Below are 15,314 nucleotides of genomic sequence, written 5' to 3'. Positions count from 1 at the left end.
TTTTCCTTGTCGTAGTTTTCTTGTCTCTACTTCTTCCATTACTTTGCCTTTTAATGTTTAAGATGCACTATCGGAATCTAAATCGGGAAATGACATATATGAATAGACGGGAGTTCTAAAACTATAGTATCTGGAGTTGGTTGACTTGGCCCTTCAAAATTGCTTGATAGGGTGTAAATGGGTTTATACAATAAAGTATAAAATTATAAATTAGATGGCTCAATAAAGAGGTATAAAATGAGACTGGTTTCCAATGGGTTCATTCATGTACACTTACATCAATGATTATCAAGAAATGTTTGCTCTAGTTTCTAAGATTAATTCTATTGGTGTCTTCTCTTTATTGCAGTAAATAAATCTTGGACGTCCTACTAATTTGATGTGATAAATTCATTAGGGAGAGCAAATAAAAATGAAGATTCCACCAGGATTTGATTACCCTAATGCTAAAGGGATGGATGTAGATTGAAGAAAGCACTGCATGGATTGAAACTGTCTTCTTGAGCATGTTTTGAGAGGTTCACTGCTGCTATGAAGAAGATAGGCTATAATCAGAGTCACTCTTTATCAAGTAGAGGTTCTAGAGGTACAATGGCAGTTATTGTCTATGTTGATGACATTTTGACAATGGTAGTGAAATTCAGCAGGTGAAGTCCTTTATAAGGAGTTTAAAATCAAAGACTCAGGGAACCTAAGATACTTAATTAGGATTGAAGTGACGAGAGCCATAGAGGGATCTTCATTTCCCTAAGAATTATATCTTAGGTCTACTTACGGAGACTAGAATGTTTGGGTTGAAGCCATCTGTGATACCGATTGAGTAGAATCATCTTTTCTGAGTCCAAGATGGACATGCCTAAGGAGACTAGAATAAACAATTTTAACATTATCCCGATATGAGATTTTAATCTGAAGTTTGTCTGGTTGATTTTAGAACTATGGTCCAAAGATGTCTTTACATGATTTACCATACTCCAGTTCTGGTAGACCATGATTAGGATTGGTTAGCAGTATTCAATATCTTCTAATGGATTTTAATTTCCACACTGTAGTTTGACCTAGTGTAGTTAAGTTAGCCTGTTGTAGCTTAGTCCTTTTGATGTGGTAAGATAAAGCAATATCTAGAAAAAGAACAATGAGGGATCAAATTTAGATTTTAATGACTGTCTCCCTGGTTTGGGGGAAATTTAGATTTTAGGGCTACGTGAATCATATAGCTAATGGTATAGAAAAATCAAACCAGGATTTTTTTTCATATAATTTTCTTACGAGAAATGTAGATATTGCTGTAATTTTTTACCAAGGATGGCCAGGTGTATTTTAGATTTATTTGAAGAGGGTGCATGAGAAATACCTCTGAAGTTTGACTCAGAAACCTCAGTAAACTTAGTGTGAACTTGCTCTTCTTGTCGAATCCATGCTTGTGAACTTCTATTATATATGATACAAAATATTTTTATTTTTCTAAAACTAAGAAAAAAAGGAAAGAGAAGGAAAGAGAAGGAAAGAGAAGGGGAAGAATGTTTGGGTTGGATCAAAAAGGACATTGTTCTAGTGTAAATGACTTTAGGGTTCACAGTTTAACAATGGATGTGGCCCTTAATAGAATGGAATAATTAAAAATGATCCATGCAACTGACTCTTTATGGTTGGGATAAAGCTCGTTTGAGTTGAGTAATCTGCCTCCTGGGCAGTAGCTTCTTCAAATATCTAGGTGGTTTACCTATATGATACTTTGACTACATTGGCATTGCTGGGGTAAGAGACATTTGTTCTACCCTAAAAGTATATTTGATCAACTTATATTTTAATGCTTGTTCCATACACTACTCAACTCAATTATTTGGGGTTGACTACATGAATCCTATCCTGCCATTGTGCTCTATCAAGTGCAATGTTACTTCCAAATTATGAATCTTTAAATCATTCATTCCACTTCAGATCACATTTTATGGTTACTTCTTATTGTGCTTTAGAACTTAATCCTTACCTATACATCCTCTGCCAACCAGGACTTGTATTGCTCACATGGATGCTGCTTTCAACCTTTTGCAACAAATTGAATGCCCGACAATTACTGTAAGCTTTTCAAACCTTAGACCATAAATGGTGGTGATGTTCTATCATTTGAAGTGTTTCACTCTTTCATTCTTCATGTATCATTCTTATTGACCTGTTAGTTGCAAAAGGTTGAACTTATGCACACTTTGCTCTTTGTTCTTATTATTTGTCCTACATTTACTTTGTTTCTTCAATTCACCACTTTTTAGGGGATAGCAATCAACGAAGTAATTTGACAAGGCTGTATGCAGTTTGTTCCTTTAACATAAACTCCATTTACTTCATTCCATTTCACCTGATTCATTTGACAAGGCTGTAGGCAGTTTAATCCTCCTACATAAATTTCATTTACTTTTTCTAGGTGAGCACAATAAGTCATTTGACAAGTTTCTAGGTGGGTTGTTTTTTGATGAATGATAATAAATTTATTATTTCAGAAGCAGATTTAGAGTGAGTTCATACAACATCCCAGGGAGAGGCGTGAGCTGCAGCCCCTCCCTGAATCTTACAAGTAAACTAGGAAAGAAAAGCAAGAATCACAACTGAGCCCAAAACAATTCTTCCCTATTTACCCCTTGCTTAGCTAACACATCTGACAAAGTATTTGCTGATCTCCCCACCCACCTTCATCCTAGGTGGGTTGTTCCGCCTACATATTTTTCCGTTTATCACTTAGCAGGGGACTACAATCAGCCAAGTCATTTTATAAGGCTGCAGGCAGTTTAATTTTCCTATATCATATATTTATTTCTTTTTTCTCTCTTTTATATCTAGAAAGATACAATCAGCGAAGTCATTTTACAAGGCTGTTTGCAGTTTTTCCTTCCAGATTTTCCTTCATTTTTTGTGTTCCATATTTAATAGAGAAGTATATATGAAGACAAAAGTTTTGTCCTTTTGTAGAGAAGAAGACTGCATGCAGAAAGAAGTTTCTGCCCTGTAGGATGAAGTAGAGGAGCAGAAAACTTTCTGCTGTCTTATAGAGAAGTTGACAACATGTTGAAAGAATTTTTGCCTTGTAAGAATGAAGTGGAGGAGAAAAAAGAAAAAAAAATCTGTCTTGCTAGAATAAAGTAGAGAATAACGGAGTAGCAATCATAATAGGAGTTGTAAGGTAGGTAGATGCAAAGAGAGAGGAATTTTTCATCCTTGTATACCTTAGTCCCAATTATGGGGCTATTTTCCTCTCTTCTTTATTTTTTCTCCTTCCTTTCTTCCGCTCTTTCTACTTTCAGTTGTTTATTCTCCAAAATTGCCTAATAGGAATTTTCTTTTCATAGATGAAGGGAAGGGTGTTTATATACATTTCCCACTCCCTTACATGACAACATGCTTATTTTCATAGAGTGGTGGCATGTTAGTTACTTAAGTGGGAGTGGTCCCTTCCCTATTTAAGTAAAGGATCTAAATGGGTTATAAATAGGCCCGTATGTGCTTTTAAACTGGTCAATATGTGCTTTTATTATGTGAGTTCCTCTGCAGATCCTCCCCAATCCCCACCCTCTTTTGCATTGATAGTCAAATTTAAATTGGTTTTTCCCCCTCTTTCACCCACAATGATTGAGATCAGATGCAAACTCTCTTGTTGTATGGGGAGATCTGGCCATATTGTTTTTCAAAAGAAGAGATTGTGTGTTCTTTACAACCTTTATCATTTTCCCTAGCTAGCAAATGTGCCTATGGGGGACCTGCTATTCAAGATATCAAAAATTTCCTCATAGGTATGTTTCCATTGAAAGGAATATTGCGATTACCACTATTACTCCCAAGCATATCATGATTTGATTTGAGAAAGAGCAGTATTTAAAACATGGTTTCAAATGTCCCTAAATTCGCTAATGTTTGCACAACATATTTCCATTTCCATGTGTAGCGACATGAAATTTTACTAGAATCAAACATATTCCCCAATGAACGCTACCAGCACTATGTGGAGTACAAGAGATAGTTTCCAATTGCCACAACATATTTCCATTTCCACTTTCATGGGTATGAAATCTTACTCGAACAAATATATATATCTTAGTGAACACTACCAGCACTATAAGGAGTACAAGAGATGGCATTATAACATTAGTTGGTGACAATATCGTACGGATTGCCCGCCTAATTTACATGATACCACTTTGAGCTAGCTCAATATTCATTTCAAACATGAAGTTAAATTATTATTATTTTTTGTGTAATAGATTATTTGGTTGATCTATTGGAACAATTTTAACTCATTCTTTAGAATGAGTTAAACATGCTTTAAACTCATTCTATCATGAAGCTCTAAATCTTGAGGTTTATAGGACAACTTTAGAATGTATTCTTTTGTCTATGACCTTGATTTCTTAGCTTTGTTTAATGATTTTGAACAACACAATAATTTAAAAAGGTGTGCCTGTGCTTCTTTTATCATTTTATAAAATATCATTCTATATTTTTGCATATTTTTTCAATGTTTCCACCATGTCTATAATTTTTACAATATTTCCATACGATATTTCTAACATTTCAAACATGTTTCCTATACTTGGACGACTAAAAGATCATAACAAGTGGTTGTGGATTGACATGTCTACTAATACATAGGGACATGTTGAAGTGAATGCTAGAAGAAGATAAAAAGGGATAATATGAAGAACGGTAATGTTTGATTGGAAAAGGATACAGTGCATCCCCCAAAGAGTATTGCTTTGAAGACTATGATGAATGATAGCAAGAAAGAGTTTAGAATACCGACTAAACTGAGCTTATTAGTAGTGTGAAGTCTTCCCTTGATTGAAAAGTATCCAAATTTTTATAGTTGTAAGAGAAGTTTAGTCCTTGTGTTTCGAAATTTCGTTGGACCTTTTGTTAGATGATGAGAATGGTGGTGTAAACATGCATGCTAATGTGGATAATGGGTTTGATGGAGGGCTTACTACAGTGAAGTGCTCTAGAGATCGATCAGGAAAAGCAGACATGGTGCAAGAAGAGAATAGTGATGTGCTCATGAATAATAATGAGAACACTCAATGTATAACTGGGGTTGCTTTTGGATAAGCTTTAGGATTTTTGCTTTCAAATCCCAAAAGAACCAATTTTAGGCATTTTGTTTTGGGGTGTAAAAGTATTTTAGACTCATATTATAACACTTTGAAAGCAATTCTAACCAAACGTTCAAATCACTTTTAGCCTAATTTTGTTTTCCACAACTCAAAGTGCAAAAGCTTATCCAAATAAAGCCTAGATCACAGATCCATGGTAATGCTTCTTCCCTATTTCTTTGATGGTTGGTCTTTTTTGGAACATTAAATTTCAAGATGTTTGTACTTATGCTATTGTTGAACATGTCTTATTGTTTCAAGAATAGGAATGAATGGGTTTCACAACCAGGTGTTTTCTAATAAAATTTGGCTTTTTTGGAGAACAGCATTTGCTTTGAGGTGATAGGGGATGGCGAACAACATTTGCTTCTTAATGTTGATGCTGGTATCAGGCATTTCTTTTATGGGAGAATTTGGTGGAATCTTGGATGATTGTTATGGATTTCAATGCAATTTTATAAAGATTAGAGGTAGGAAGCTGGATTTAGGTTCCATGGGTCTTCACCAAAGTTCATGATGCATGTTGTTTATTGATGATGTTGTTTTAATTGATGAAACTAATGAAGGATTAATACAAAACTAAGCTTATGGACAATTGCCTTAGAAACAAGAGGTTTTAAAATAAGTAGGACTAAAACAGAATAATATGGTATGTAATTTAATAATAATTGTAGTAGTAGTGCAAGTTAGTGTACACTTACGATTGGAGATTGAGAAATAATACAATGTGACCTTTTCTAGTATCATGGTTTGATAATATAATAAGAGAGAGACTGAGGATGTCACCTATGGAATTAGAGCAGGATGGACAAAATGGAGGCGTGCGTCCAGGGTTTTATGTGATAGGTGAATACTGTTTAGACTAAAAAGAGCTAAACTGTATGGAGCAGGATGTTGGGCAGTCAAGAAACAACATGCCCAAAAAATCAGCGTGGTAGAAATGCATATGTTGAGATGGATGAGTGGAAAACTACAAAGGATGGGATCATAAATGAAGTCATTTGAAGGAATCTAGGAATAACTCAAATGGATGATAAAATGAGAGAAAGTAGACCATCAACTATACTTGAAAGAAGAAGTGATCTATTGCAAGTTGAAGGGGCTAGAAGGGATCATAGTTGTCAAGGCGACACCTAGGCGGGCACCTAGGCGACAAGGTGCCCTTGGAGGCTCGTAGTTTTGTGCACTATGTTATAAAATACTTTTATATTTTTAATTTTTTGACATTATAATTATAAAATAGGCATTATTAATCTAGAATACTCATTTTATGTGTTTATGTACTAATTTATTTTTATTATTTTCTTATTTGTTAGGGTTTAATCAACACAAACATTGCTAACTGCTGTATTGAACCCATGGTTCAAAGTATCGATACACCTCTATGTATCGGCAGCGGTGTATCAGTACTTATAACGATTCTCCCCCTATTTTTTTATTTCTTTGGTTTTCAATTTCATTTATATATATATATATATATTGTTTTAAAAAATGGGTTCTCAAAACCACCTGTAAACATGTGTATTGGGGCGCCAAAGATACAATACAATACACCCGATACGGGGCGTATCGTATCGATGTTTTGATCCTTGATTGAATCCTCAAAGATTTCAGAACCTGAACCAATAAGCAAGGGAAGAAATTAAAATTTTGTCTAATCAACACATTTTCTTTTTACAGATCTTCTTCCACCTTTTCTTTTCTTCTTTTCCTACAACAAAAGTAGTGCCTCAGCCCCTTCATTTTTTGAAAATTATGGATAATTATTAAGGAAAGATGGTTATAGAACCTAGGGAACTACCCTAGGATATATGGTTTTACTTAAAAAAAGAATCCGTCGCCTAGGTGTCGCCTAGGTGCCTGCCTAGGCAACAAGGCGCCCCCCTGTCGCCTAGCCTCACCTTGGTGCCTTAAAAAGTATGGAAGGGATAGGGATAGACCAAAGGGAACGTTGGTAGAAGTAGTAAGAAATGATTTAAATGCCAATAACTTAACAATGGATATGACGTTAAATAGAGTGGAATGGTAAAACCAGATTCATGTAGTCCCATATGGTTGGGATAAGGCTTGGATGATGGTGATGATGATTGATTTTCACGAGTGGGTGCATACTCTAAATTTAGTTGATGATGGTTTTGAAGTCATTAAATGTACTTGGTGCAAGAAGAGAAGTGTACTATGCTTGGAATGTCTATTTGCTTATTAAGGCTTTGAAACACATATATAGGAAGCATTTATTAATTGTGTTTTGAAGTCTACAGAGGTGGACTTTGTATGAGTATTTCAAAAATGTTGTTAAAAGGAATTGGGTTTTACCTGTGGATGGTGATGCATTCAAAGAGTACTCTTAAAACTTCAAAGGTTGATGGCTGTATTGAAAAAAGTGGAACCATGATCTTTTTTGGGGACCATCAAAAGGTGAGAAGTGCTGAAGGTTTTCAAGTGGGAAGCTGAGTCTTTAATCAACAACTCTACAAAAATCTAGGTCAAGTGGCTGAAAGAGAGTGATAGAAATATAGTTTTTTTTTTCATGCTACTACTTTGGCGTTTTTGTAGTCTTTACTTCAGTATATAATGCAATTAGATCACTGGATGAGACACACTCAATGTGATTCTTTCGAAAGCATATGATCTCTTCTCTTCTTTTTTCTTATATCCTTCTCACATTCTCAATCTTCATTCTTCTTTGGTTTCTAAAAATCATAACTGCCATAAACTCAGTGATTGGATTAATCTGTCTGTGTCAAGTAGATATTCAGGAAAATAAGGGAATGCAAGGTGTCATGGATTCCCGGTTGATCTCCTTTATGAACATAGTTAAGCAAATATTAATTTCACAAATTTATCATTTCTTCTTACTAAACTTATCCTATCTTTCTTTGTGTAGGTTCAAATTATTTTTTATATTTGGTCAGTTGCATTTGGTTCTATGCTTGACTTGTTCTTGTATTAATATTTGAACTTTATTTATTTGTTATATGCGAATTTTAGGATGAACAAATCAGGCTTTACCTATTTGGAGCATTATTTCTTCCACTTAGAAAATCTGTGTATAGAGACAACAAAGGCAAAAAGGTAACTACTCTCTTGTACATCAGAAATCCTGCATATTTTAGATTTTTTTTGAAAGTTTGTATGTGCAGTTAGTTTATTCCACAATATTAAATGTGAGTAATCCATCAGCTTAAGTTTATTTTGTTAATTAGAAGATTATGGTTACCATCTTTTGAGAGAGCTGGCAGAAGCTGGTCCAGTATCCTAGTCCAGACTACAATAATCTTTCCTTTTAGGAATCCATTGAAAGGATAGTTTTGTCTTTCTATGGTTTTAAGTAGTGTTTTTGTCATTCCATTTATAGAACAGTGGGAATTAGAGTTCAGTAGCGTTTTCTCTGACAAATTCTTCTTTCCACCTTATTTCTTCTACTGTTTCTCAATTCTCATTGTTCAAGTTGGTATCCAAGGACAAAGTCCTGTTATAGTTTGTGAAGTTACTGGAGGAAAAAAGCGTAAAATTTGATAGAGGTGGATTTAAGGCAATTTTAATGATGTTTCTGATGTCACTTGAATGCATTTAAGACTTTTATGTACATTGAGAAAATCGTAAAATTTCAGATCTGAGTTTCAATATTTCTGTTAATTCATGAGAAAGTTATCTTCAATAGGGTTAATGTGATAGAGGAGATTTTGTAATTTTGGTGGATTTTCTGAATTTTGTAAAATTTTTTTCACTTCCATATCTACTGCTTGTAACTGAAAGTAACTGAAACTTGCTTTTTTCTGCTTAAATAAAAGCAGAAATACCTCTCTAAGTGTGTATGTATTGGACTGTTGATGATGTCTGTGACTTATTTGAATGATTGAAGGTGATTGTGTACTCTTCTATCCTAGCTGAGTACAAGAAAGAAGTTTTGTATGGGTCTGTGAGCCTTGTGGGCCTGTGGGAGTGGTCTTTTAAATTCATCCATCCTGTGAAGATCAGTTCATGAACCATGTTGACTGAGAAGATATTTGGTGATTAAAAAGACATTGCAGGGATCTCTGGAACTGGGTCTACATTGGCATCATCAACTGATAACAAAATGTTATCAGGTTATCATATTTGATGCTGATAAAAAATTGTTATCAGGTTTGATAGCACAAACTTACTAGGAAGGTCTCTATCTATTAAGATGTATATAGAAGGGAATGGGAAGGTAGGATATCTGACAGGAAAGATGAAATCCTCAATGATGTGTTGAAATATGGATCATCTAGTTGTTTATGCATCTCATCTTCTTTTCATTTATTTGGGTTGCTTTGTCTATATTGAGCTTTTAGTATTAATGGGCCTTCATGGCTATTTTATTTTTCTTTTCTATTGCTGCCGCCTAACTGGGGGTAGTTATGTAATAATACCTGGTTTCTGTAGAAGTTCTTGTATTGATTTATTGAGGTAATGCTCCATTTTTTGGGGGTTTATTTCTACCAAATACATGGGGCAGTTGTGCTTATGGATTATTGGAGATACAGTGAGTGGCTAGGTGTTCTTCCATATCTCCCAGTGTGCCACGAGCGTTTTCTGTCAATCTTCCAGTTTGGGAGAACACCAAAGCTTTCAGGGGTGTCTAACAGAATGAATGGATCCCCACCCCAAATGAGTCAAAATATATATTAATTATGTATAATTACAAAGGAACCCTTGAAGGGCTAAAGAAGAAAAAATAAAGAATTACAAAAGAGCCCTTAAGAGAGCTAAAAGATAAAAAGGAAGAAAATAAGAGACTAAGACTATAGTACAACAGGGACCATAGAACTATAGTACATCAAGTGTCTCCATACTCCCCTTCAAACTAATGTTGAGACATAAGTATCAGTTTGCACACAAGATATAGATGTATAGATCTCGTCATAGGCTTCATAAGTATGTCAACAATTTACAAATTAGAAGCTATATGTGGAAGAGAGATGGATCTAGCAAGAAAAAGATCCTTGATAAAGTCAGTCCACCTCAATGTGCTTGGTTCTCTCATGGAACACTGGATTAGATGCAATCTTGATTGTGCTAGTGTTATCAACATAGAGAGGAATAGGTGGAAGGAGGTAAACACTAATATCAACAAGGAGAGATTGAAGCCAAACAATCTCACTACACACAGATGACATAGCTCTATATTCGGCTTATGTATATGACCTAGAAACTGTTGTTTCCTACATTTCCAGGAGACGAGGGAGTCACCCAAAAAGACACACTACCCTGTAGTAGACCATCTAGTGTCAAGGCAGCCTGTCCAATCTACATCAGCATAAGCCCTCAACTGAATAGGAAAGGAGGAAAAGAATAGTCCCCGAGATAAAATGCCACGAACATAATGAATAATCTTGTGGATAGTGGTCATGTGGGGTTGAACAAACTGACTAACTACCTAAACCACACGAGAGATGTCCAGATGAGTCATGGTGAGATAGATGAGGGACCCAACCAGTTGTCAATATAGTGTACTGTAGCATCAAGAAGCAAGGTCCCATAGATTTAGACAATTTAACATTGAGTCCTAGAGGTGTACCAACCTGTTTGGTGCCCGTAAGACCAACAAGCTTTACAAGATCAAATGCATATTTGTGTCGACAAACAAAGTAACCTCGGTCACTACGGTGTACTTCCAGCCCCAAGATATAAATAAGAGAGCCCAAGTCTTTCATATGAATGGAACTGTGGAGAAGAGACTTGAGTTTCTGTATTCCATCCTGGTCATCCCTAGTCAACACCACATTTTCTACATACAACATCTCTGATGATATCCAATAGCAACAACAACATCTCGAAACTTCTCAAACCAGGCCTGAGGAGCTTGTTTGAGGCCATATAAGGATTTCTTTAGCCGCTAAACAAGGGCGAGATCACCACTGTATCTAGGAGGCTTCATGTGTACTAGGAGGATACGAATGCACAACATAGAGAGCTAGGAGGATACGAATTGTAGTAATCTTGGCAACAGGAGCAAATGTCTCCTTATAGTCGATGCCATACTCTTAGGTGTATCCCTGAGCAACAAGACAAGCTTTGTATAGTTCCAATGAACCATCAGACTTCAATTTCACAGTGTAAACCCAACAACTTCCAATGACTAAAGCATCTAAAGGGAGGAACCACCAAATTCAAGTGCCATTCTCTTATAAGGCATAAATTTCTGCACCAATGGCTTTTCTCCAATGAGGACCAGTAATGGCTTGTTGATATGAGCAGGGGATATATATGACAGATAACACAACAAACAAAGAACTATGGTTTGAAGGGAAACCATAGCGGTCAGGAGGTCTAGAAATATGAGAGGAATGACGAAGAGATGTGGTAGGAATAGAAATAGAATATGAAGTAACATCACTTACAGGAGCATTAGTGGAGAGATGATCCGAACTAGGAGTAAGTGAGGTTGTAGGCATAGGATCTGGAGCACATTACCTTTGCGAGAGAAGGCGAGAAGGTCTTTCACACTAGTAGGAGGAGAAACATCCTATGAGCAAAATTCTGCAAAACAGTAACAGATGGAATAGATAGCCTAGCAACAATAATAAAAAAGGAGATAGGCTTAAGGAAAACAACTTTTGAGAAACACAAATGCGACAAGCAGAGGGATCATAACAAAGAAATCCTTTGTTATCTAGACTATATCCCACAAGGACACACATAACAGACTAAGCAGATAACTTGGAACATTCACAAGACAGAAAATGAATAAAGCAAAGGCGCCCAAAAACATGGAGACTAGATAAATCTGGAGGATGACCGAACAGTTTCTGGAAAGGAGACATATTAGCAAGAACAAAAGAGGAAACACAATTAATCAAGAAAGGAGACATATTATCACAACAATACTAGCAGCCTCTACCCAAAACAAAGGAGCATGAGATTCTTGCATCAGGGTTCTCACAACACTGAGCACATGACCATTCTTATGCTTAGCCACTCCATTCTGTTGAGGTTTGTCTGGACAGCTTCGTTAAACTTGTATCCTATGACTTGTTAGATAGGATAAGAAGTCTCCATCAGTATATTCTCCCCCTGAATCTGAACAGAAAATACGTATGAGAATGAAACCGAATTTGTATTTGTTAGTCGATTAAACAGGGGTATTTTAGTCTTTATCATCTAAGTAATGTGTTAGTTATATACCTCCTACATAGACAGGGGCATTACTATCTTTGTATACTTGTTTGTCAATTTTAAATATATGTTCAACTAGGTTAAACTTTTTGTCTTCTCAGTTCGACACTATTCTTCTTCTTTCTCTCTTCTCAGTTCGGCTGAATACTAACATGGTACGAGAGTGCCACTAGTAAAAGTCGATTGCAGCCTTCTTTCTCCGTTCTTCTTTTTCTGTGGCAACCTCCAGGGTTTCGGTGGATTGACTTCTGGTGACAGTGGATGAGTGCAACAGTTCGAGTGAACAGAGAAAGAAAAACTTTTTTCATGTGGACTGTTGTCACCATGTGTAACAGCTGTGGTGGTTGAGTAGGTGTAGTAGCAGTGGTCTGAACCCTCTAATGAGCAGTTTCAAGAGGGATTCCCTGTGTTTAAATCTGCTTGTTCGCAGTACAATGGTGTTCAAAGTGGTCGAATGCATGCTAGGGCAAACTCGTGGTGATTATTAGTGTGCTGGTGTGGTAGTTGAAGAACAGTAGTGTAGTGGTTGGAACCTCTCCTTTTTGTGTGTGACGGGCAGAACTAGCTTCATAGATTGAAATGGTGTCGATGGGTGATGCGAGTAGTGACTAGAAATCGAGTGTGATGATTTCCTTTGAGTTTTTAAGTGTCCAGATGACGTCCATCAAACTCAATGGTGAAAACTATGTTCCGTGGGCCAAGTTGTTGGAAGTGTTTCTGAAGGCTAAGAAGAAAGTGAAACATGTACAGGAGGAGAAACCGAGTGCTGAATCCCTGGGTTTTAGTGATTGAGAGCAAGAGGATGCTTAGATCATGACGTGGTTGTGGAACAGTATGGAGCCTAAAATCAGTGTTAATTTCATGTTTTTAGATACAGCAAGGGATATATGGGAACATGCCAAGAAACTATTCTGGACAAGACAACAAACACTACAAGGGCTATCAACTTTATCAGGAATACTTCAATTTGTAGTAGGGAAATCAGACTCTTGAAGAATATTATGCCAGTATGAAAAATCTTCAGAATGAACTTAATGTCTATCATCCCTTAACTCCGAACGTCAAAATTCAGCAGCAACAAAGGGAATAACTAGATGTTACATGGTTCTTGGTGGGACTGGGAGTAGAGTATGAACCTATCAGAGTATAGATATTGGGAGGATCTGCTCTCCCTACTCTAGAAGAAGTGTTTGCTTGTCTCTGCAGGATATCTCTTAGCCCCACAGAGAGTAACATGATTTCCGACAGATCAGCACTTGTTGACACTCGAGGTGTTTCTTATGGGCACAGAGGAGGTGGTCATACAGTTAAGGGAGGCCGTGGTAACCCTGTTGGTAGTCGTAGAAGTGGAGGAGGTTGTGACACGGGGAGGCTGTGGCAGAGGAAGCGCACACATTGTGGGTGAGGACACAGTTAACTTCTGCTATGATTTGCATGGCCCACAATCCACATGGGCTAATCATACAGCTGTTGGTGGTAGTGAAGTTAGTGATACTCAACCAGATCCAGCATCTTCTACAGTCACTACTACTGGGAAGGAGATGATGAGTATTCCAAGAGAGGAGTATGAGAGATTTCTTCAGGCCACTTCACATCAGAACACCGCCACCCTTGCTCATTTAGGTATAGCTTGCCTAGGATCCAAACCTTCACCCTGGATAATTGATTCTAGAGCCTTTGGTCACTCCAGGTGTGTTTTCCTCCCTTTCTCCAACCTCTACATCAAATAATTTTACCCTTGCCAATGGATCTACTTCCCCCATTTACGGTGTTGGTAATGTTACCACAACATCTCTTTCTTTGTCTTTTGTTTTATATGTTCCTAAGTTTTCTTTTAGTCTTATGTTTGTTAGTAAACTAACCAAATCCCTCAATTGCTCTATCACATTTTACCCTTCCTCTTGTGTTTTTCAGGATCTAACGACGGGGAAGAAGATTGGTGGAGGGCATGAAACTAGTGGATTGTATTATCCTGACAATGGTGGCTCTACAGTTGCACTTCAAACCTCCTTGACTCCTCTTCAGTGACATTATAGACTCGGCCATCCATCTCTTAAAGCTTTCAAACTTCTTGTTCCGTCATTGAGTCGTCTGTCCTCTTTGCAGTGAGTCATATTAGTATGGGAAACACCATTGGATTTCCTTCAGTCCTAGAGTTGATAGTCATATGTTAAGTCCTTGTGACTAAGGGTGTCAATGGACCGGTTTTGGATTGGACTCCGTTCAGTCCAAAATCAATTTGGACAGATTGGACGAACTAATATGACATTCGATTGGACCAATCTGGTCCAAAATATTTATTAGATTGGATTGGACTTGGTCCGTTCGTAACAAAGTTATATTGGATTAGGTTGGATTAAGCCAATATTTGGTCCATTGATATAAGATAAGAATATGTGTCAACGAACCGGGTTTGGGTTGAAACCAATCTAAATCAAAATGAATTTGAATAGATTGGATGATCCATACATTGAATTGGACCGGTCCAAATTGGTCCAAAGCATTCATTGGATTGGATTGGACCTCGTACATTTATAATGGACTCACATTGGATTGGATCGGATTGGACCAAATCCGGTCCAATTGACACCCCTACTTATGACTTAGTTCAATCATATGTTTGGGGTCCAATTAGAATTAAGTTGTACAATGGTTACAAATATTTTGTTATCTTTGTTGATGACTATTCAAGAATGACATGACTTTATTTAATGAAAGAAAGAAGTGAATTATTTTTCATTTTCCAAAAATTTCATGTTGAAGTACGTACACAATTTGGTGTTTCACTTAAAATTCTTCGTTCTGACAATGCAGAGAGTGTTTTCTTTCTCCGTTTCAGCAATACTTGGAACAGCATGGTATTATTCATCAGACATCTTGTGCCCACACTCAGCAAAATGGGGTGGCTGAGAGGAAGAACCGACATCTACTTGAAACAACTTGGTCTCTTCTTCGTCATATGAATACTCCTAAATGTTTCCGGAGTGATGCAGTACTTACTACTTATTTTCTCATTAATCGCATGCCCACGTTCGT

The 15,314-nt window shown here is 36.7% G+C and overlaps 1 protein-coding gene across 2 annotated transcripts in view; it reads left to right on the top strand.

The window, feature by feature from the left end:
* LOC104596819 (Polynucleotide adenylyltransferase family protein) overlaps positions 1–15,314 on the top strand; it is an 85,327-nt gene that overhangs the window by 54,056 nt on the left and 15,957 nt on the right. For both annotated transcript variants that reach the window (XM_010258119.2, XM_088888633.1), the window contains exons 9-10: positions 2,013–2,079; positions 8,127–8,210. In XM_010258119.2, the coding sequence (XP_010256421.2) occupies positions 2,013–2,079; positions 8,127–8,210 (151 nt within the window). The remainder of the gene's footprint in view (positions 1–2,012; positions 2,080–8,126; positions 8,211–15,314) is intronic.

This window comes from Nelumbo nucifera, chromosome 5 (genome assembly GCF_055504915.1).
Source record: "Nelumbo nucifera cultivar China Antique chromosome 5, China Antique-T2T, whole genome shotgun sequence".
Lineage (NCBI taxonomy): Eukaryota > Viridiplantae > Streptophyta > Magnoliopsida > Proteales > Nelumbonaceae > Nelumbo > Nelumbo nucifera.
This window is presented reverse-complemented; position numbering and strand designations above follow the sequence as displayed.